Source organism: Canis aureus, chromosome 17 (assembly GCF_053574225.1).
Source record: "Canis aureus isolate CA01 chromosome 17, VMU_Caureus_v.1.0, whole genome shotgun sequence".
In the NCBI taxonomy this organism is placed as follows: domain Eukaryota; kingdom Metazoa; phylum Chordata; class Mammalia; order Carnivora; family Canidae; genus Canis; species Canis aureus.
The window spans coordinates 56800789-56825545 of NC_135627.1; the positions used below are offsets into that span (position 1 = coordinate 56800789).

The 24757-nt window shown below is 42.1% G+C and overlaps 1 protein-coding gene across 4 annotated transcripts in view; it reads left to right on the forward strand.

Moving 5' to 3' along the window:
* The window catches only part of LRCH1 (leucine rich repeats and calponin homology domain containing 1), a 200531-nt gene that overhangs the window by 108326 nt on the left and 67448 nt on the right, over positions 1-24757 (forward strand). For all 4 annotated transcript variants that reach the window (XM_077855690.1, XM_077855692.1, XM_077855691.1 and 1 more), the window contains exon 3: positions 9479-9605. In XM_077855690.1, coding sequence (XP_077711816.1) covers positions 9479-9605 — 127 coding nt within the window. The remainder of the gene's footprint in view (positions 1-9478; positions 9606-24757) is intronic.

The following is a 24757-nucleotide window of genomic DNA, read 5'->3' on the forward strand; positions in this document are numbered from 1 at the left end:
CAGTTGAAATAATCACCTGTAAAAGGGTAATTTTTTTAAAAAGGTAAAATCATGACTCTCATACAAATATAACATCCATCAAAGATTGTGTATAATTCATTCATTAGCAAAGGAGGCAGTAAGATGTATAGCCTGTTTAAGGAGAATTCAGCATGCATGCACACACACATGCACACACGCACATACCCACACACAGTAGTACGCTGGCTGAGATGAATTTATGAAGAGTTGCAAGAGGGCCACAATCAATTGCACTTCCACTGTAGTCATCACAATTTATCTGTGCTCCAATGCACAAAAATTATTTTCATTACTATCTCGTTTTCAGTTTTTACAACAAATTAGAGTTGCAAAATAACTAAAAAATTATGAAAGGCAGGGATAACCTAGAAGAGTATACCAGACAAGACCCCAAGCAGTGATTTTGCCCATTTCAAAGTCATTTACGATTTTCCTGATACACTAAATAATTGTGTTTGTATCGCTGCATGCAAGAGCTGTTAGGAATAGTGGGCCCTCCCTCCCATATGTTAGTCCCAAGGCAAGACCGTTGTGACCTCAGTACCAAGAGGAGAGAACAGCCTGGAATCTTCGGCAGAGGCAGTCTTTGAGCATTTGACAGTGGTGCCCCAAATCTGTAGATACTTGTTTACAAAGTTGTTAGGACAAGCCAGACATCCTTCACCCCCCCTCCCCTTACAGAAGAGGATCCATATAGGAAGCTTCACTTCATTTGATAAGAGTCACTAAATTTTTGTCTTATGTCTTGAGAACCCCCTCCCCCTGCCAGTAGGAAATATGTGCAGTTATGGTGTTTTTAAAATAAATGACCAATGTTCAAATGGGACATGGGTGATACGAGCTCAGAGAGATGTCACCTAATCTTGTGAAGGGTTAAGTTTTAGGATTCATATACATTACATATTTTCTCAGAGTTTAAAACAGGTTCTTGAGCAGAGCAAGCACTTAGTACTGTAGACAAATGATTGGCTTCCTGTCAGCATTTGACACCACAGCATTGTCCTTCCTTGATTTGGTCACAGGCTTTCCTGCTTGCTTTTCTACGTCTTTCTGTTTCTTCTTTATTCCCATGTCAGGTGGTTCTTTCTCTTTCTGCACCTTATCCCCGGAATTCCCCACAGCTCAATCTTTGGTTCTTAAATCTTCCCTCTCAAATCCTTGTCCTGGGTGTCTCCAGTATATCGTCCATCCCCTTGGGCCATTTGGACACAGGTCCTCATTTTCCTGATTGCCTAAAATTTAGTTCCTCTTCAATGCTTATTGACTCCTCAAAATTCAGCATCTGCTCAATGAAGCTCATTTTCTTCTTTTCCAAATAAGCATCCTTGTTCCTGTTCACACTCCTGTTTTTCTCCAGTCCCCTAACTTGGAATCTCAGAAATCATCTTTGACCCTATCTTCCATCCTTTTACATAGAAATTAATCATTGAACCACCAGTCTAGCATCTCATAGCCTCCTGCTTGGAATTTGGGGTCTCCCACCTCCTGTTTTCTTGGCTTCCCTTCACATTTTATTCCAAAGTAAATGAAAATAGGCTGTGTTGTATTGAAGGAAGATCACAGACATTGATGTGAAGCCTAACCCACATGGTTTCAAACTCTACAGCACAGGGCAAGTCACTAGGTAGGCAACCTGGAGCAAGTTCTTTAAACTCTCTGAACAACATCAGTTTTTGCATCTGAAAGGTCAGGGGTTAATGCTTATAATACATAATTGTTGTGCATATAAATAAAATAGTAGTTGTCTAAATGCCTAACAAGGTGCTTTATACGTAATAATTCCCCAAGAAATGTTTCTTGAACTGTCAAATCAAGCTTTGTGGTATGCTGTGTCATATGTATTGCAATATGGGTTAAGAAAAATAGTGCAAAAGACCTAGTAAAGTAAGGGGATTTTCTAGTGGTGTTGTTAAAGTGGATATGCTACTGATTTGTAGAAATATTAGAGTGGTTAAATGGAACTCTGTTATTACTGGCTGTCAAGTTACATGATGGAAGCTCTTGTGAAATTGGTACAACAGATATTCTGCTGAGATTATGTGCATGTACGTCCTTGGAAGGAGAAGTAGGAAAAAGAAGATGTATATAGACTTACATTCATGCAATTCCTTCTGCATTCAAAAATTGAAATAGATGGGGAGACATACGTCTTTAAATGACAGATGAGCATGTTTAAAAAATGTTCAGGTATCTTAAATTTTATTATGAATATTTTGTATTCACCCCCTGGGCGGAAGTTGGTCTGGGCCGCCTGTTTCATTTAAGTCAGTACAGCTATCCCTTCCTTTTTGGGTGGAGGAAAAATGTTAAAGTTAACATTGTGGCTTAGTGATCTGGCATGGAGGAGAAGGTGGGCAAGGTAGGCATACTTTCCTGGGAATAGGAAGCTAGTGTCCATTCTACCTGGAACATGGCTCCAGTTATCTTCAGTGCTGATACATCTTTCTTGGCCATTTAGTGGTTGTTTGCCTATGTGCCAGCAACCCTGTTTTGCACAGTGTTGTTTTTCAAGACATAGGGCTCAGGCCTCTACAGTCCTATTCATACTTTTTATTATATATGTTAGTGTGTGTGTGTGTGTGTGTGTGTGTGTGTGTGTGTTCTTTTTAAGTCTTGTGCCCAAGACAGTCCTGGAAAAGCCTCTTCTATCGTCGTCCTCTCCCCCCTATGATAGGTAGCAGGTGAGCAGCCAGGCCGAGGTACAGAGACCCCACCCTTTGCTTTGGTGGGATCGCCTGCACCTCCCAGCAGGTGCTCAGGACCCAAATGTCAACAACACTCAGCCCTCCTGTGCAAAGTGGGCTCCTGAGGGCTCCACCCAGCATCACTGTAGCACACCTGTGTGTCACTAAGCTTTCTTTTTGTGCTATGGAAAAAATGCTATAAACGTTAGAAGTAGTCACTGTATGTTGTACAAGCATTTTGGACATGTAAAATAAAAGTTTCATATAATGCTTCTGTTTAAACAAAACAAAACAAAAACACGAGGCTTGAACTCACAGCCCTGAGATCAAGACGCAAACTGAAATGAAGAGTTGGGATGCTGGACTGACTGAGCCACACAGGAGCCCACATCTGCATTCTTGCCTCTGAAGGGGTTTGGCAGATTAATATTCGGGCTATCATCTGATAATTGCATTCTCTCTGAACATCCAATGCTTCCTTGATTTTGAACACTCAGCTCCATTTTAGAGTGAAGGAAGGGCATGATCAAATGTGTTGGAGCAAGTTCTTTAAACTCTTTAAGAACATCTTCTTTTTGTTTTTTTTTCCTTAAGGAGGAAACTTAAAGTAATAGTTTGTAGAGCCTTGTCCTTTTAGAACTGAAGAGCTCTGAGGAAAAAAAAAAAAACAAGCCATAGGAAATGACAGAAAAGGGGGGTGAGTTATCAATAATTACACTTTGAAATCTAATTACAGACATCGCGGCAGTGGTGGCTGCTGGCCATGGAGAGTATAAGACAGTGGAGTATTTTAAGCAGGCTTTATTTATACTCAGGAGGAGACTGATAGGCTGTTATTGTGGGAACCGGGCTCAGTTGCAGTGGCCAAATATGGTGCAGGTATGCGCAGCGAAAATGCACAGCAGAAGGGCTGGTGCAGCAATCGGCCTGAATTCTGAGCTGCTGTAGACACTCACTTTTTTGCTTTTCGCTTTTCTTTTAGTTCTCTTTTTCGAGTAATTGCTCTTCTCAAGTTGTAGATAGCATAACTGCTTTCAAAGTTCAGTTTCCACATGGGTGCCCAGATTTTGTACATGCACATCATCTCGATCGAATTCCTGTCTTACAAATTTCATGTAAAGCATGATTAAAATGACATGTATGTAATTTGCATTTATAAAATGAAGGTCCACGAAAATATCCCGGGCAACGTGAAGCAAGGCTCTGGTTGTTGTTGGTAAGCATCCCCAGGCATATAATGATGATGGTGGGAATGCAGGGGGAGGGCTGGTGATGAAGGGGAAGTAGTACTCTGTCGTTAGGGGAAGCGAGGGTGAGACATTTTGCCAGGGTGGGTGTTTCAGAATGGAGCCAGCAGGAAAAAGGAAATGGTTCTCTGTAGATATTGTTCACTGACGTGTGTGTGTGTATAAAGACCATTAACAGTCAAGTGTCATATGCAAAACAGAAAAAAAAATATAAAAGTGTTACTTTACCTTAAATGAAAGTTGGACAGAGTATGCAAAAAAACACAAAAAAACACAAAAACCATAAACACAAAATTAGGTGAGGTATCTTTTGAAAAAGGAAACTTGCTTGGTTGGCTACAGTAAAATAGCTGCTGTTTACTGGAGGTCGCACACCAAGTGCAGATGGACTCTTCCCACAAACAGTGGCAATAACTACCATATGCTTGTTTCCTTCCCCTGGCCGAGACTCATGGGGGTGAGGCCGGAGTGTCCACCCCACAAAACCTGTCCTGCTCTCCTGGTGGCTTTTTAGATGTGTGCTGGGATATTTCCTGAATGGGTTTGTGATGGTTAATGATCTCACATCATTATTTCAGTTACTCTTCAGAAGCCAAACAGTAAACAAGGAGGATGAGTCCTGGGTATTTGTGTTTTCCCAGAGAAATAGTGGGAACCCGGCATTTGGAGAAGCTGGGGGAGAGAAGGTCGTTGATGTGCTTGTATGTGCTAACCCAGGGCCTCCAGACCCGTAATAGCTAACTTGGTTTCTGTTAGCCTGAAACTGTGTAGCCCACATGCCTCAAAGTGATCATTTTTATATTTAATTGGTGTATGTTGGTATTGGTATATGTTTTCAGTGAATGAAATGTAAAACCGTATTTTAAAAGTGACTGAAATTTTAGCAGTTAAGAAATAAAATAAATAGCCAACACCGAGCTAAGCACACATAGGCTCTTTATTGGTCCTGTCCCCACTGCTTTTGCCACATTAGTGGTCGGGTATGGCTTCATCTTTATGTAGATTTAATGTTGGGCTGAGCACTTGTGCATCCATAATCTCATGTCTCATGTTAGATAAGTATGCTTACCTGTTTTTTAAGGACGATAATACCAGAGAGGTTAAACATTTACCCTAAACTAAATGTTTGCGGCAGAGGCAAGATTTGAACCCCAGGCCTTCTAATTCCACAGTTGGTGACCTTTCCACCAGTTGAGTGGGTGAGTATGTGACAGGTCTTTTTTTTTTTATTTTAATTTTTTTTTATTCATGAGAGAAACACAGAGAGAGGCAGAGACACAGGCAGAGGGAGAATCAGAGCCTGATATAGGACTTGATCCCAGGACCCTAGGATCATGCCCTGGGCTGAAGGCAGACATTGAACCATTGAGCCACTCAGGTGCCCTGTGACAAAAGTCTTTCTATAAATGGTTTTCTGCTACATGAATTCTACACTCAACTATTCAGTGAACCCATACGCTAAAAAGAGTTACATTCCAGTAGAATAAAAAAAATGATGCCCATATAATAAAATCACATGTAAAAATATCATAATTTTTTTTATCACTACTTTAGGGAAAATAACTTTCTGCTAAACCAATAACAAATAATGTTAAATACCGCCATTAGGTCTGAACATATGGATATTACTAAGTGCCATAGTCAAAACACATTAATTGAGGAGTCTCCAACAGTAAAACCAGAGGGAAGTGACTTCGTTTGCAAATTCCTTAATTAAGGAATTATATTAAGTGGGGGATAGTGGTACTTGAAGCCAAGAGAAATGTATTCTGTAAACCAAAGCTATCAAGAGTGTTCAGATTATTAACGTTGAGCCGCTTTGTTTTATTTTGACATGAGGAAATAGACCCATAAATCCTAGTAGGGAGTCATTCAGTTGAGAAAGATGGAAGAGGAAGCATTCACAATAAACACAGCCTGGTGAAAGCCTAGCACCTTCTGGCCCCTCCCTGTGCCAACCTCCACCCAGACCAGGCACTGAGAGTGACCAGAGATGCTGGGCACCAAGGCTCAGGCTGCCAAGACCACATCTGTAATTTCTGCTTCTGAACGAGTGGCCCTTTTCCCCTACTAATTTAATCTTTTGTAATGAACGAGTTAAAAAAAATTTTTTTTTAATTTTGCTTTCAGATGGAACATAGAAGGGTAGATTTGAAAATAAATGTTGGCCATTACATTATCAGACATGATAGGGCCTTATTTTAAACATTCTCTCTGCAGACGGCCTGCTTTTAGCACAGAGGCCCACAGGAGACAAGTGGGGAACAGGATAGTTGTTTGCAGCCTCAGGCACTTACTTGCTCGAGAAAAATTGCTGCCAGCTGAGTGGTTTCAAAAAACTCAGGCTACCAATGTGGTCTTTAGTGGGTAGAGGATTAGAGGGAATGCAGTTTCTTCTGTCCTCTATAAATATTTGCTGGACGGCTAATGGGTTTTTGTGTGCATGTGTATTTCCTTTTTCTATTGGGGAAATTACCAGTAATACAGGAACATCCTGTGATAAAATATATGAAGTGTAGAGCCTAAGAGAATGGATCAGTGAAATAGAGGAAATGTGGCCCAGGCCTGTAGCAGACTGTATTGTAAGAAAAGTCCTGGCATCTGGATGTATCTACAGGTGCCTAACGACAGTGGTGGGGGAGGGGGGACGGCGGCGATGAATAGACTATTCCACCAGCAGCTTTTAGCATCCAAAGCTTACACCCCCATCAAAGAAATCATGCTTATATCTAATTATTTTAAATTTTAAAATCAGTGCTCACATCTACCCTTAGAATGCTTAAGTGTCATTTTATTTTAGATTAGTATCCACGCTGGAATTCCTGTGAGAATAATCCCTTGTAATCTCCAATCCTGTGCTTCTGAATGAGCAGAGCCTTCACTGCATTACTTGAATGGTGTGATAAGTGTCTGTCCCGGTTCAGTATCTGTTCATGTGATGAGATGCCTGCATTAAAGTGATCCTGGCAATATTGAAGTCTGAGTTTCCAAGCAAAGAAACATGGGAAGAATCTTCAACTGTAATTGTTAATTCTGTGGAAAATAGGAATGTAGAAATTTTTGAAAATACTGATCTTTGTTTCCTTGTCTTCAAAACAAAGTTTAAATATGGCTCCAAAATAAATATATATATTTAAAAATATATATATATTTTAATAAAATATAATATATATATATACATATTGCCCTATTAACATGTTAAGGAACCAGTCCTCACTTTATGCAATTACATAATAATTATAACCACAAATTACATTCCAAATGATTTACCTGCTGCTTTTTAATAAACTTAGTTCTCTTCTCCAGAGGTAGTGTCCAAGGAGGGTTTTTTTGGAGCTTGAAGAAAGCTCTCCCATCAGCATAACACCTGCTTTTTCTCAGCCCATCAGCTGGAGATGCCCTCTGTTCAGCTGTATGATTCCCACTCCCTCATATGGGAGAGTAGAGGAGTAAAAACGTTAATTGAAATATAATACATATAGAAAAGTACACAGCTCATAATCATATATCTCAGTGAGTTTTCACCAACAGAAGCACCCATGTAACCAGTATGCAGATGAAGTGTATCTTTTTATAGTGATAGGTATTTCTTTTTTCTTTTTTTTTTTTCTTTTTTTTTTAAGATTTATCCATTTTAGAGAAAGAAAGAGCGAGAGAAAGCAAGCCTGCACATAAGTGGGGTAGGGACAGGGGAAGAGAAGCAGACTCTCCGCTGAGCACAGAGCCCCATGCAGGACTCCCTCCCAATCTGAGATCATGACCTGAGCTGAAACCAAGAGCTGTAGGGGGCGCCTGGGGGGCTCAGTCGGTTAAGCATTTGCCTTCAGCTCAGGTCATGATCACAGGGTCCTGGGATTGATCCTGAGATCGAGCAGAGTCTAAGAAAGAAAATTTTAAAATACTCATTGGATCTAATTCTCCCCCAAATGACTACTGATAACATTTTGGTGTGTTTTCAGGCTGTCTGTCCCTCCCTCTCCCACACACAGATTTATGTGTGCCCAGATATACATGCGCGCAGTACCACAACCTGGGGAGCTTCACACACGTGGGTACATACACACAAAAGAAGTTCCACATTAAAAAAAAAAAAAAAAGAAGAAGAAGAAGAAGAAGATGTTCCACATAGTTGCAATAACATGACAAAGAGACTTTTAGATCTATCATGGCCTGGTCGTTGGCTTCATCAGAACGGCCGGGAAACTCAAAACCATCCATCTCCCTACTTGATGGCAGGAAGGGTTTTTGTCTTTGCTTCTGTTTTGTGGGAGAGGAGGTTGAACTAAGTGGCTGACATATATGAGGATGGCTCATTGATTTCATTTATCCCTAATTTTCCCATTTCTCAGAAAACTAAGCATCGATGATAGGAAGTTCAGATACTTCTGGTAGAAAACCTCTTCATGCAAAGCAGAAGTGAGACCTGGCCCCAGACTTTTCTGGGAAATCTGTTAAACTGAACTTCAGCTTCATTTTTTGCCAGAAGGCCAACTTGACCCTTCTCTTTTTTTTTTTTTTAATTTATTTTTTATTTTAATTTTTTTTTTTTTGACTCTTCTCTTCTTTTAATTAGCTCCCTTGCGGACACCCCAGTAGACCTTACCCGCAGTGGCTGTGTGTCAGCAAAAAGAAGCAGAGTCAAAAATGTTGGAAATCAAGCTGGTGGTCCTTTATAAGTTGCCTTACTTCTAACATGGATGGGAGGATGCCTTCATGGTGCTTGGTTCTTGCTGTGTTTCCTGCTCACATTGTCAGGAAGAGAATAGTTGGCAGCAGCTTCCTGTTGCTATTGGTGGCACAGGGCGTGATGCCCCTCTGCCTCCTGGCTGGCCGAGGAGTCCACTTCTTCTGCAGGGGGTTTGATGGGGTTCTTTGTGCTGTGAAAAGTTGTTTCCCACAGAACTGCCTATGCTCTTCTTTCTTTTGTTTTTTTTTTTTTAAGATTTTATTTATTTACTTATTTATTTATTTGGAGACCACACGCAAGAGTCAGGGGAGAGCCAGAGGGAGAGGGAGAGGGAGAGGGAGAAGCTGAGCGTGGAGCCTGACCCAGGGCTCGATCCCACGACCCTGAGATCATTACCTGAGCAAAATCAAGAGTCAGAGGCTTAAGCACTTGAGCCACCCAGGTGCCCTGCCCTTCTTTCTTAGAAATATATCTTATTGGGGATCCCTGGGGGGCTCAGCAGTTTAGAACCTGCCTTCAGCCCAGGGTGTGATCCTGGAGTCCTGGGATCGAATCCTGTGTCGAGCTTCCTGCATGGAGCCTGCTTCTCCTTCTGCCTGTGTCTCTGCCTCTCTCTCTCTCTCATGAGTAAATAAATAAAATCTTAAAAAAAAAAAAAGAAATATATTTTATTATCTTTTGTACTTGGGATTTATGACACATGCAGGAACGTTCTTGGACCTGTTATCATTGTAAAACGTCTTCTCAGGTCGCTCCTTTCTTCTTGTTTGTTCACAAACATTCAGAAACAGTGTGAAGTGGCCTGTGTATTTACCTGTGTTCTTGTATTGTCTTTGCAGTCGGAATCAGCTGTCTGCCCTGCCTGCCTGCCTGTGTGGTCTGCCTCTCAAAGTCTTAATCGCAAGTAACAACAAACTTGGGTCGCTGCCAGAGGAGATAGGTCAGCTCAAACAGTTGATGGAGTTGGTATGTTACTGATTTTTAAGATGCTCTTTCTCTTTGCATACTGACCATCGTCTACCAAGGTAGTCAGACTTTTTGCTGCAGTTGGACAGGGAGGTGCACCCGTTGTTGGAGGGCTGTATATGATAAAGACATTAAGTGGGGAGCGGAACCAGCTTGGCTTTGCTGTGGCAGACACAGTTCCTGAAGTTTACAGGTTTCCTGTAGTTTACACTTCCTGAAGTTTGCAGGATTTACAGTTGCTGCAGTTTTACTGGTTATCATGTAGTAGTTAGATCATGCTTTTTTCAGATCGCATATAAATTTGTGATAAATTATGAATAAACTGGCCAGATAATGTACCAATAAGTTTGTAGGCCATATTTGATGAATATAAATCATTAATTGAGAAAGAACAGAGTGCTCTGATTCTGTAAGGGTTTTTAGTAACCATTGTCCTAAACTGATGAACTCTAAAATGTGACCAAATCCCCAGAGGCAAAAACAAAACAAAACTCCACATTATAGATGGGTGGAGATGGGTTGTAAGTGTGCACCTGACACCAAGAGGCACTGTTCTATTTCAGCTCTTTCACTACTAATCAAATCACTCACCTTGTTTCTAAAATGGGAAAGAATGAATCCCAGCCGGGTAAGGTGGATGAATGAAGAAGCAGAAACGAGCAATCGGACTAAAACATTACGGTCATAATTTATCCTCCAAGCAAGCATTACCCCATACTGACCTTGTGTCAGGCACAGAGCTGAATGTTGTGATTATGACCATAAAAAAGATGGTACCTTGGGATCCCTGGGTGGCGCAGCGGTTTGGCGCCTGCCTTTGGCCCAGGGCGCGATCCTGGAGACCCAGGATCGAATCCCACGTCGGGCTCCCGGTGCATGGAGCCTGCTTCTCCCTCTGCCTGTGTCTCTGCCTCTCTCTCTCTCTCTCTGTGACTATCATAAATAAATTAAAAAAAAAAAAAAAAAAGATGGTACCTTTTTATGGTAGATTTTACTGGTAGATTCCAGCCTAGAACATTGATTGCCAATGACTTTTTTTCTTGTGTGCCAACTCTAGTGAATTTCTTTGGGGCCGTGTGGAACACGTGGTGATGACTTGTAAAACCCAGATAGTGCTGTGATGCCTTCATCACGTCTGCAGTGGGAATTGGCTAGGAAAATGACAGCACCGGAGTCATCTATGTATCAGCTTTGATTTTATGAGGAATGCCTCATTGCTATATAAAGGCATTGTAGGTAAAGAAAGAGTGTCTTTATCAGGACTTACATGATAGTAGTATCTGAAGCCCATTCCAGCTAGCTCACACCAAGAGTTGGGATTGGTCAAAAAGATGCAGGGGTCTTCTCAAATAGCCAAACAGTCTTGAGAAAGAAGAACAAAACTGAGGGTATCGTAATCCCAGATTTCAAGATAATACTACAAAGTTGTAGTAATCAAAACAGTATGGTACTGGCACAAAAATAGACACATAGATAGTGGGAAAGATACATGCACATCTGTGTTCATCGCAGCATTATTTATAATAGCCAACAGATGGAAACAGCCCAAGTGTCCATCAGTAGATGAATGGATACAAAAGATGGGGTGTACAACGCTGCTCCGGCTGAAGGTGGCCCTGACGACCAGCTGAATCGGCTCAAGGTTGAAGAACTAGCCCTCCAGTCAATGATTAGTTCGAGGAGAGGAGATGAGATGCTTTATTCTCACCTTGCACCTCAACAGTCACATGATACGCTGGTGCATGTGGACAATGAAACATCAGTCACAACCAAACTGCACTGGAGTTGAGCACAAGATGTGCCCGAAGAGTAGTAGGAGGAAGAAGCAGATTCCTGAAGCAGGTGAAATGCACGTCTGAACAGAGACAGGCATGGGAAAGAAGCCTGAAAGCAACATGGCACACCACCGGGCAGGGGACTCACTCTTTGCTGCTTCCCAAATACTTAGACACCAGCTGCGTGGGTCAGTGTGCTGGGCTGGTTAAAGCCAATGGTGGAGCAGAGCCAACCTGCAAAATCCACTTCCTCACCGTCAGATCTCTTGATGAAGGCATGAACCTGTGTGAGGGAAACAGTTAAGTGTTGTTAAAAAACCAAAAGGAAAGTTCAAGAGTCCTGGGTCTAGAGCTTCACTTAGGAGGAGCTCCTGGAGCCTGTCCTAGGGTAGCAGTAGGGGGCCATGAAAATGACCAGCTCCTGCCAAGAACCTACGCTCTCCCACTGTGACCTGCGGGTGGCAGCTCCACTGTCAGTGCCTCTGAGTGGCTGGCTAGGAGAAACGAAGGAACAGATAGGCTTCCTTCCCTCAGCCTGTCCCTTACACTGATGCGCGGAGGCTGATGTTTGGGATCTTGCAGCTCCAGGGTCAGCGGGAGCAGAGTGGTCAAGGTGGAGCAGGGAATGGGCACGGGGAGTACTGGGCAGATGACACAACAAAGTAATAAACGGGGCGTGTACAAATGGGAAATAAATGGACTTACCATGAGTTGCTTCAGGAAAAAAAAAAAAAAGATGTGGTGTATATACACAATGGCATACTACTCGGCCAGAAAAAAAGAATGAAATCTTGTCATTTGTGATGACATATATGGACCTTCATAAAGGGCATGAAATAAGTCAGAGAAAGACAGATACCATATGGTTTCACTAACATGTGGAACCTAAAAAAAAAAAAAAAATTGAAAAAACAACCAGAAACAGTCTCATAAATACAGAGAATGACTGGCAGTTGCCAGAGGGAATGGGGAGCAGGTGGATGAGTGGAATTAAGGAATGCAAACTTCCAGGGCATCTGGGTGGCTCAGTTGGGTGAGCATCTCCCCTCCGCACAGATCATGAACTCGGGGTCCTGGGATGGAGCCCTGCGTTGGGCTCCCTGCCCAGTAGGGGAGTCTACTTCTTCTTCTCCCTCTGCATGTCCCCCCGCTCATGTCCTCTCTTTCTCTCAAATAAATAAATAAAACTTTTTTTAAAAAAAGAGGTGTAAACTTCCAGGTATAAAATAAGTCACAGGGATGAAAAGTGCAGCATGGGGAGTATAGTCAGTACTGTTGTAAGAGCATCGTGTGGCGTCAGGTGGTGACCATACTTAGTATGGTGAGCGCTGTGCCATGCATAGAGTTGTTGAATGACTATGTTGGGCGCCTGAACCTAATACAACATTGTATATCAACTATACCTAGATAATAATTTTTTTTAAAAAAGATTCAGTTTTCCCATCACTCAGCATGAGGACATTTGATCAGGGGTCATGAATGTTTAGAACAAGACACTGGAAACTTATCATGAGCCATAGCAGTGTTTTTGTTTTCTCAGCTTTCTGTATTTCTCTATATAATGGAGATGTTGCCTTGCCCGCAGATATGAAGTTTAAATGTCCTCCAACTTGAGCACTAGCTGGTCTGTCTTGGCCTCGGTGTCTAAGCGAGGGAAGCAAGGCTTGGTTAGGATGTCCTCCCCTGACTCAGTCCTCGATGCTCAAAATATATGGTCATGTGACCCAGAGACAGCTGCTCTGCTGCCACCAAAGGGGACAGTTTCTGAAAGAAGATGAATATTAATTTGGGTAGGCAACTCCTACCCCTAAATTTGCTATTATAAGAAATACATGCCTAGGGTAGGGAATGATTGATTCAGTCTTGGAGTTGGGAAGGTTTGTACGGGAAGAGACCTTTGAGAGGCCCCTTACAGAAGTCTGTTTGGGATTTTCTAAATGGGAAAAGGAAGGCTGGACAGAGGAAGAAGCATTTAAGAGAGAGAGGACAAGATAAAAAGCCTCTGCACAGCAAAGGAAACGGTCAACAAAGTGAAAAGGCAACCTCCAGAATGGGAGAAGATATTTGCAAATGACACATCTAAGAAAGGGCTAGTATCCAAGATCTATAAAGAACTTATCAAACACAACACCCAAAAAACAAAGAATCTAGGCAAGAAATGGGCAGAAGACATGAACAGAAATTTCTCCAAAGAAGACCTACACATGGCCAACAGACACATGCAAAAATGCTCCGCATCACTGGTCATCAGGAAAATACACATCAAAACCACAATGAGATCCCACCTTACCCTGGTGAGAATGGGCAAAACTAACAAGACAGGAAACAACACATGTTGGAGAGGAGGTGGAGAAAGGGGAACCCTCCTGCACTGTTGGTGGGAATGTGACCTGGTGCGGCCACTCTGGAAAACTGTGTGGGGGGTCCTCAAAGAGTTAAAAATAGACCTGCCCTATGACCCAGCAATTGCACTGCTGGGGATTTACCCCAAAGATACAGATGCAGTGAAACGCCGGGACACCTGCACCCCGATGTTCACAGCAGCAATGTCCACAATAGCCACACTGTGCGAGGAGCCTCAGTGTCCATCGACAGATGACTGGATACAGAAGATGTGGTCCATGTATACGATGGAGTATTCCTCAGCCATTAGAAATGACAAATACCCACCATTTGCTTCCACGTGGATGGAACTGGAAGGTATTATGCTGAGTGAGTCCATTGGAGAAGGACAATTACATGGCTTCCCTCATCTGTGGAATAGAAGAAACAGCACAGAGCATCATAGGGGAAGGGACAGAAACCTGAATGGGAAGTCATCAGAGAGGAAGACAAACCATGAGAGACTCTTAATCAGAGGAAACAAACGGAGGGTTCTGAGAGAGGAGGTGGGTGGGGGTTGGGATAAGTGGATGATGGGCGTTAAGGAGGGCACGTGATGGGATGAGCCCTGGGTGTTATGCGCAACTGAGAAATTACTAAACACTACATCTGAAACAAATGAGGTGCTACATGTTGGCTGATTGAATTTAATATGAGAGAGAGAGAGAGAGAGAGGACAGCTTGTGCAAAGGCAAGACAGCCCGGGAGGATACGGCATGCGTGGGGAGTGGGAAGCAGTTTAAATCCTGCGGAGGCTAAGCTAGGTAGGCTGGGTGTTCAATTCTCACAGCCACGACCTTAGAACTAGGCCACCATCCGCTCCTCCACAGGCCATTCAAGACCATCCTCAGGACTCTTGGTCCCTGCCTGTCTCCCCAGATTCATCTCCTGTCCGGGGCTCCTTTACCCTCTGAGTTCCAGCCTTCTAGGAATGCACCTTGTTCATTTCCTCTTCTGGACTTGGAAGCACCTCACTGACTCTGTATGAGCTGTTTCTTCCTTCTCCTCTTCTCTTGATCCATTCTTAGCCACATTAGATCTCACTTCCTCCAGAAAGCCTTCCCAGATCCTCCGAGCCAGAGCTAGGTGCTCCGAACACAAGCACCCTGGACGTATCTCTGAATTCCGTGGAATCACACTTGTCCTCTTCCTTGGCATTCTCCGTGCCAGCTCCCCTTAGATCTTGAAAGCCGCCTGAGGACAGGAACTTGCTGTCGTACCCAGTGCTTGGCACAAGATAGACACCTAGTCAATGTTTGCTAAATGCTGCTGTCAAACGGTGGAAAGTGGGCCGAGCAGGTGGCTTGGGACAGACCGTGCAGACTCCCAGGTGCTCAGCCTGGCGGGGGGATGACTGTCTTACAATCCAAGCTAATTCAGAAGGTGCCACCTTAACTGGTTCCAGAAAACAGAAACATAATACAGAGTAATGCTGGGGATTGAAACTGATAGCCATAATACTTATTTTTCTTTTTTGAGAATACTTCCCTTTGGGAGTCTGATAAACCACAAAATCCAGGTGTGCTAAGAATGTGGCTTAAGTCTTACAAACACAATATGAATGACAGGTAGGTTTTCCCCCCACTTCTTGGGCTCCCACACAGGGAGGCACGCTGGCCAGGTCGGTGTGTTGGAACCTATTGGCCTCCCGAATGTGTTCCCACGCCCTGCACCCTGGGCCTAAGCCCACAGCATGCCCTGCATTCAGCTGCGCTGTGGCCACGGCTACAGGCCAGCTCATCCATGGCACCTGTGGCGCATGTGGCACGTGTGCTGAGCCCAGAGCCAGCCCCACAGCAGAGCAGGGCTTCCCCCACATGCTCTCGTCAGCTGCTGGGCTGGCATGGCTGCAGAGGTGGAACAGCTTGTCTCCCGCCTCAGGACCCACGAGCTGTGGGGTGGCTCATAAGGGACCCCTTGAGCTCTTCTTAGGTACCCTGTCCAGAGCCCACTCTCGCAAAGGCTGCCCTGCCTCCTCGTGCAACCAACTACCTATTTAGCACTGTCATCCACTGGCTCTGGCATCTTTTCTCCCCCAGCAGTACCTGGTGAGTCCTTGGATCCTGGAATGTTAGAGCCCCAGGGGTTTTCAAAGCATCTAGTCCAAGCTCTTGATACCTTATAAATGAAAAAAAAAAAAAAAAAAAAAAAACAAGGTAGAGAGACAGCCTGTGATGTACTGAAGGTCACTGTGTCATAGCTAACTTGGAATGTGAGCTGAAACACCCTCACCCAGCACCGTTTGATAGGAAGATACTACCAAGCAGCAAACGTTATTCTATTCTATTCTATTCTATTCTATTCTATTCTATTCTATTCTATTCTATTCTATTCTATTCCATTCCATTCCATTCCATTCCATTCCATTCCATTCCATTCCATTCTTAATTCCAGTGTAGTTGGCACACAGCATTATATTAGTCTCCTGTGTACAATATAGTGCCCTCCCTAAGTCCTCATCACCTGTTTCATCCATCTCCCATCCACCTCCCCTCTGGTAACCATGTAACCATTCATTTGTTCTCTGTAGTCAAGAGTCTGTTTCTTGGCTTGTTTCTCTCTCCACCCCCTTTCTCTCTCTCTCTCTTTCCTTTTCTCATTTGTTTCTTAAAGTCTGCATCTAAGTGAAATCAGGTGCTATTTGTGTTTCTTTGACTCATTTCACTTAGCATAGTACTCCCTGTCTCCACTCATGTTGTTGCAAAATTTCATTCTTTTTTATGGCTGCATAATATTCCATTGTGTGTGTGTGTGTGTGTGTGTACATGTGTGTACACCATTTATCAGTCAGTGGACACTGAGACCGTTTCCATAATTTGGCTATTGTAAATAATGCTGTTATAAATATAGGGCATATAGATATATAAAAATTATTTTTTAGATAAAAATATAAAATAAATACATATTTATGTATAAAATATATTTTTTATTTAGAAATATTTATTTTATATATATTTTTAAAAGTACATTTTTTATATATAAAAAAAGGTATTTTTATATTCTTTGGGTAAATACCCAATAGTGTGATTTCTGGATCATAGAGTAGTTCTATTCTTAACTTTTTTGAGGAGCCTCCACATTGTTCCATAGTGGCTGCACCAGTTTGCATTCCCACCAACAGTACACAGGGCTTCCTTTTTCTCCACAACCTTGCCAACATTTGCTGTTTCTTGTGGTTTTGATTTTAGCCATTCTGACAGGTGTGAGGTAGTATCATTGTAGTTTTGATTTGCATTTCCCTCATGGTGAGTGAGGTTGAGCATCTCTTCATGTGTCTGTTGGCCATCTGTTGGCCATCTTCTTTGGAGAAATGTCTGATCATGCCTTATGCCCATTTTTTAATTGGATTATTTGGGATTTTTTTAGGTGTTGATTTGTATAAGATCTTTATATACTTTGGATACTAACTCTTTATTGGATAATGTCATTTGCAAATATCTTCTCCCATTCAGTAGGGGTGCCTTTTAGTTTTGCAGATTGTTTCCTTCACTGTGCAGCAGCTTTTAATCTTGATGTAGTCCTAATAGTTTATTTTTGCTTCTGTTTCCTTTGTCTCAGGAAACACATCTAGAAAAATGGTGCTGTGGCCCATGTCAGGGAACTCACTGCCTGCACTTTCTTTGAGGATTTTTATGGTTTCAGGTCTCACATTTAGGTCTTTAATCCATTTTGAGTTTTTGCATATGGTGTAAAAAAGTGGTCCAGTTTCACTGTTTTGCATGTTCCTGGTCCAGTTTTCCCAACACCGTGTGTTGAAGAGACTCTCTTTTCCCCATTGGATATTCTTTCCTGCTTTGTCAAAGATTAATTGACCTTATAATTGTGGATTTATTTTTGGGTTTTCTGTTTTGTCCTATTGATTTATGTGTCTATTTTTGTGCTAGTACTACAGAGTTTTGAGGACTGCAGCTTTGTAATATAATTTGAGGTCTGGAATTGTGATGCCTCCAGCTTTGCTTTGCTTTTTCAAAATTGCTTTGGCAATTTGGAGTCTTTTAAGGATGATTTGTTCTAGTTGTGTGACAAATGCTATTGGTATTTTGATAGGGATTGCGTTAAAGGTGCAGATTGCTTTGTGTAGCATAGGCATTTTAACAATGTTTGTTCTTCCAATCCACAAGCATGGAATGTCTTTCCATTTTTCGTATAGTCTTCAATTTCTTTCATCAGTGTTTTATACTTTTTAGAGTACAGGTCTTTTTCCTCTTTGGTTAGGTTTATTCCTAGGTATCTTACTATTTTTTATATAATTGTAAATGGAATTATTTTCTTAATTTTTCTTCCTGCTGCTTCATTATTAGTGTATAGAAATGCAACAGATTCCTACACATTGATTTTATATCCTGAGACTTTACTGAATTCATTTGTCAGTTGTAGTATTTTTTTTTTTTTGGTGGAGCCTTCAGGGTTTTCTATATAGTGTATAAAGTCATCTGCAACTATTGACAGCTTTACTTCTTCCTTTTCAATTTGGATGCCTTTTCTTTCTTTTTGCCTTGCTGGTGTCAGCAAATGTCATTTTAAATGCATTGGTAGCCACATTTTTTTTTTAAAAAGCAAGTGAAGTTCATTTTAATGATTTATTTTATGCAAGATGGCTAAAATATTATTTCAGCATAAATGCAATATAAAATTTATGAGATATTTTATATTTTTTTCACATTAAGTCTTTGAAATCCAGTGTCTATTTTATACTGCCAGCATCTCACAGGTTGGACCAGCCCCATTGCTAACACTCAGTGGCCACATGTAGCTACTGTCCACACTACTGGGTGGGGCAGCTTTGTAGCTTGTGTTCCTTAACTGTGTGAGCATGCACGATCTTGTAAAAAGCATTTATCTGTGACATTGGTGAATATTTAAATCATTGCCATTATTTAACCACAAGGGGTGACTGGCCTTGCTTAAGGTCACAGACTAAAAAAAGATTAGTTTCCATCCGTTCTTACTTATCTTTCATCTCTTTTTGCTTAAAATAGTAGTGCTACTGTAGGTAACCATGTCAAATGAATTTTTAGCTAGCAGTTGGAAAGAAGTTCCCCAGAGAGCCTGCAATAATTCTAGACTTGCTTGGGAGGTTTTTGTTTTATAGTTACTTACATGGTAACCAACTTGTTAAAAAATTTGGGGAGGCACTGCCCTGCCCCCAAGCATTCAGAGTACCCTAAGCCAATTAAATGCTGATAAAATCACTCAGGTTATCAGGCTCTGAGCATTGTTTAGCTATTTTGGAAGAAATATTTTTAAATTTCACATTAGACTCAAACAGTATCCTAGATGGAGCTGTAAAGTCTCTTCTCTTCCAAGTGTGAGTATTCCAGAGTCATCAGTGGCTTAAATAACAAAACCCAAAGTACCACAGCTGTCTGCAAGAAAAGAGTCTTCCTCTCTAATTTTTAAGAGTTGAAAAACACCATCTTACCATCTTAAATATATGTCACACTTATCTGAAAATAAAACAGAAAGCATTGCCATGCAGTTATTGGCTTGTCCAGCCATTTGAGATTGTGCAGAGAACAGAGGAACACAATTATTCCTCCTCCCATGAAGAAGCCATTAAGAAACACCTGTTGAGATGTCTTTTTTCAAATCCGTGAGAGGCCAGGCTAGAGTTCTATGCTGTTTCAGGTGCAAGAGAATTTAAGGAATCTTAGTTCTGTGGAGCTGGCCCCTCCGGGGCCATTTCTGGTGGGAATGAATGAGCTAGGACTTCCTGCCTTCTTGGCCACGTTGAATACTTCTGTCCCTCTGGCACTCTCAGAGCTGTAGCTGTAATAGGTATGTTGCTTTCTAAGTCTTTATATCTGGGTGTTCTTTCTGTAAGAGAAAGAGGAAAAGCCCTGGCATTTACTGCACACCTACTATATGCCTGGCACTCTGCTAGGTACATGACGTGGATTATTTCATACAATCTTGACAATAACTCAGCCAGGCAGGTATCATATCTACATTTCGTAAACAAATTTGAGTTTCAGAATTACTTACCCAAAGCCATGGGGCTACATGGAGGGGTGGGACTGGGGTATAAAAACCAGTCTTGTGTGATGAAAGCCCCAACTCTGTCAACAGCACCACGCAGCTGTTCTTGCTGTATCTTCTTCTAGACTAAGTGTCTCATGGAGAGGGGCCATGTTTTGTTTGTTGGGTGAGTTCCTGGTTTCCCTTGCAATGGTTTTCTCATTAAAGTTGGGGCAGAGCATGAATAGCCAAGAGTGAATCAGAGAATGAATGTTTTAAAAAGAGGGTCAGTGTCTGTCTGGAAGTTTCCTCACAGAGGAGCTCCAGCCTGGCAGGGAAGGTCATTGGACTGTTCTGGTGTTGACTAAACCTTATTTTCTTCGTTAAAACCACATTAACACTTGGAAACATGGTTCTTTTACTGTCAAACCATGCCTGAAGGAAGAGGCATGTTGGATATTTGGTGAGAGATGCCATATGAATGGCCTGTGTTGTAATGACCTTAGAGCTGTGAAGACAAGCACACCACGGAAAGCATGGTGAACTTGAGTTTTCTCATAGTTTCCTGTGCATACTGACCTGCTGGGGTCCAGAGATGGTCTATCCCTTGTGTGGTTTCTTTCCATTTGTCTTTCCCCAACTCGGGCATTGAAAACTATGGCTCCCAGCTCTTACCTGCATGTAAGAGGACGTATTATCACTGGTCCAGAAAGCTACTCCTAAAACCGAAAAACTCAGAGAGCCTGATGCAAGGAAAGGTACATTTCCTGGCCCTGACTAGACCTCTCTTTTTTTATTCTCTTTTCATGAAATGTTTATTTGTGTGGGGAGTTTGATTTCAAGGATCAATTATAGACAAGACACTGGGTGTATCGTCCTGCATCTGAGGAAAATCCCTTCTTCCTTATTTTCATCCATGGCATTCCGACCTCTGAGCTAGGTATTGGGAAGACATAAATTCATGTGTCTCCCATAGTCATTTTTCCACTTGTGGTCTCTGGAGATGCCCCAGCCCCTCTGGTTCCTGTGGGACAGTTGGGAATCCATGGCTTGTTGAAGATCCATTCTGTTGGAGAACATTGGGGTGGTATGCGAAAAGGTGTGAAGTTGTGTTTTATACTGAAAGGAGACATTCACTAATGTGATAATTTATCCTACCAGAGGTTGCTTGATAAAGTCTTGAATATAAATGAGCAGATTCATTTTTTTAAGGATCTTATTTATTTATTCATGAGAGACAAAGAGAGAGAGGCAAGAGACACAGGCAAAGGGAGAAGCAGGCTCCCTGCAGGGAGCCCATCCCAGGACCCTGGGATCACCCTGAGCCAAAGGCAGACGCTCAACCACTGAGCCACCCAGGCGTCCCTTAATTTTTCTTAAAAAAAAGTTCTGACTACAGGCATTGAGGTTTTTGATTGTTATGGAATCAAAATTGACATTATTCCTGAGTTAAGTATCTGACTTTTAAAATCTCTTCATTATCTCTGTTGTGATAAATGGATTTTCCTAATATCAAAAGGAAATTTGAATTATTTAATCTTGCCACTTCTTTGTACATAGGCACAGAGAGGTTAAGACATTTACCTACAGTAACACAGTGAGTCATACAATAGACATTTCCCCCCAAAAAAGAGCATGATCCCATGATGGGAGTTAATAGCTTGGATTTCCTGTCAGAATGTTCGCATTTCCTTCCATTAAATAAAGAGCTACATTTATTACAAAAATATGACTGAAGCGATTGTATAACCACACTAGATTTTTGAAAACCTGAGGGTCAGAGCAAGTTAGCTTGTGAGAATACCGCATGTATTTGCACAGGGTGGCCTGGTCTCACTGGACGTCTTTCCCTAACCAAGATCGTCTTGACACAATCCACAGTGGTTGTGTTGGTTTTCATTAGAGGTTACTCCTTGAAAACACTTTTCTTTTTTTTTAAAGACTATTTTCTGAAAGTGAACATTAATAATAATTTAATAACCCCTGAATTAATCTGATGTTTTAAATCCTTATCATTTTTGCATACTGAAGGTAGTAAATTAACAACTAGCACTTAATAACAAAAATCTATTAGTCTCCAATGTGCATTTAACACTTCTAGAGACTTCCTTTATTGCCTGAAGGGGCTGGCATGAAATGACTCTAAAGTTTTTCCTTTGGTTACTTAAAAACATGTTGATTAAACTAGTGGAAAAAAAGTTTATCTTAAGTCATAGTTAAAATTCTCCATTTGATCTTTATCTCAATTACTAAGTTGAGCTGGCCGTTCCATAAAAACTTAAGTTCGAGACTTAATGTTCTTGTATATAAACTAGATTCATTTCTATATACTAGAGAATAGAATTAGTAAATATGTATGACATGCTTATGATGATTTCTTCCTGGCCTACCTGTATATGTGCAATATTCTAACAGTAAATATATGGTAATTTGATTCACTGAAGCTTGAGATAATTATTTTCTAAGATAGAGCTTAGGGGCTAATAAGCAATTCAGAAGGGATTCACTTTACTATTCTAAAAAGAGCCAATGAATCAGAAAGTCATAGCTTGGTAAATTCTCCCTAAATGCAGAAGTATGAGGTATTGGTGTCATTTATTTATTAAATTTATTTTCCTAAACATTACCTTTTTAAAATGAACTCAAAATTAAAAAAAAAAAAAAAAGAACCATACCTTAGGCTAAATGTGGACAGACATGTCCTAGAGAACCAGACCGTCCTAGGAATACTGCTTTCACGTGTTCTGAACTGAAACATCTTATCTCTATCTTATCCCTCAATTTAGACTAACATCCCCTCCCCCCTCCTCCTCATTCCGCAGTGACTTAAGACCCACGGGGTTTTAATTTTTGTGATGAGATTCATAGCTCCTTTAAAACATAGCAGCGTTCAGTGACTGGAAGGCCATAGAGTTTGCATAATTTCACAATATCGATGCTACAATAGCAAGAAGTCTTTATCTGGCTTTCACGCTGGATCTCCCGGCGCCTTTTCTCCTCGTTGTTTTGGCAGGACAGGAAATACCTGACAGCAGAGTGCTATTAGAATAATTTGACCTTCACCATACAGCCCTCCAAATGTGAATGGACAATTGGACCTTGTGTTTCTGATTGTCTACAGATGTCCTGTCCTGCAAGTCAGAACGAAAAACTCTGTATTGTTATGTTCTTTTTTTAAGTGTAAATTGAGTAACTGCTTTCCTTACTAGTAAATAAGCATTGAAATATAGTTGAAGGGAGTTGATTTTCCTTGATGAAGCCATTATGTGAGAAACATATGTTTAAAAAAAAATTACCTGGTATTTCGGGAAACAGCAGCGGGTAATCAGCGGCACGCAAGGTGAATATAGTACGGACCAAAAAATAGGATACGACTGAATGAGACTTTATGCTGTGAATATGCTGCCTTAATATATCTGTTATCTATTTGTTTCCCTCTCTCTTCTCTTTTTTTTTTTTTAAGTGATTTTTTGGGGGGTGCCTGTGTGGCTCATTTGGTTGAGTGTCCAACCCTCGGTTTAGGCTCGGGTCTTGGTCTCGGGGTCGTGGGATTGAGCCCTGTATTGGTCTCCTCGATTAGCAGGGAGTCTGCTTGGAACTCTCTCTCTCCCTCTCCCCTTCGCCCACCCCCCCCCCAATAAATAATAAAATACAAGAATGATTCTTAAAAGAATTCTGTCCTTGGAACTTGGGAAAATTGTCAGTTTCATATCAAAAATCTGATTCCCTTCAACTGCAAAAAGGATCTTTCTTGTACATTCACACACTGACTTACAAAAAGTGAGTGGGGATGTCAGTCACATTAACTCCTCTCTAGGGATGGAAAATGCCCCCTGTTTCTTCCCTTGTGACCTCCCCACCCCCCACCCCAGCCCCAGCTACCACCAGTGTGACTGTGGTTGCGAGTCCAATAGGATGATTTAATCTCATATATCTCTAGGGCTTACCTGTATACCGTCTATGTGAGAGCTCGGCTAAAAGTGTGGAATGCTACTACCTCTTGCTTCTTCGTGACTTGATTGAGGCAAAGAAATATAAAGATCTCACTGAAAGGATTTGGTTACTGTCTGTGGCTGATCAGAAGCCATAGGAATCAGGAAAAGGTGGCATTTCGTTTTTTTGCTTCTTGTATATGGACGTCTATGCAGAAAGGCAGAAGTATTTAGTGACTCAGTGAGGGGCAAAAGTGACTGAACAAATCTCCGGACCTCTTAATTCTTTAATTCCTTCCTTTAGACTTTTACTTCTCTGCCGATGTACCTGTGGGTTTTTGTTTTTGTTTTAATGCATCAAGAGCCAGCCCGGGGTGATGGCATGGGACACTCCGCGTTGTTGGTCAGACGCAGAGCATAGAGCGGGACCGTGGCTGAGTGCACTGTGTAGACTCGGCCTCTGCAGAGGGCCGCCGCACTCCTTATTCCTCTTCAGCAGGTGATACTCGCTAGCAGCCTCATGACCTTGCCAGATTGGCGGATCACCTGCGGGTTTCCAGATGAGAAGAGATTAGAGGACAGTGCTCCCCTGTGTTCCGCATGGTCCCGCTCTCACAGGGAGCCCTGGGATTTCTGGCAACGGGTCAGTGGTGAGCTCTTCTCATCAGAGTGAGTGTGGGACTGATTTCTGCAGTCAGGCCTTGCTGCCTTCTAAAAGCGGGGTGGGAAAGGGTTTTTTTGTTTTGTTTGGTTTGGTTTGGTTTGGTTTGGTTTGGTTTGGTTTGGTTTGGTTTTTTGCAGGTTCAGGAGTGATGTGGGGTATTTAAACACTCGATCTCATTGGGATCAGACCTCGCCCAAGTAGATCTGGGGCTCTGCTGTCTCAAGCAGGACCCGCCAGGGATTGGTATGTAGGTCGGAGCGTCCCAGAGTGCCAGCCGTGGGGCCCATCCCTCGCTTTATCCCTGGCATTCTGCTCAGCGCCGGGAAGACGGAGTGGCTAAGACCCAGGATCTCCCATCGAGGAGCTCACAGGCTCGTAGGGAAGGCAAACGTGTGAGCTCATGAGGGCAGGACCACGGAGGACGGCGCCGTCGTTGTCCCT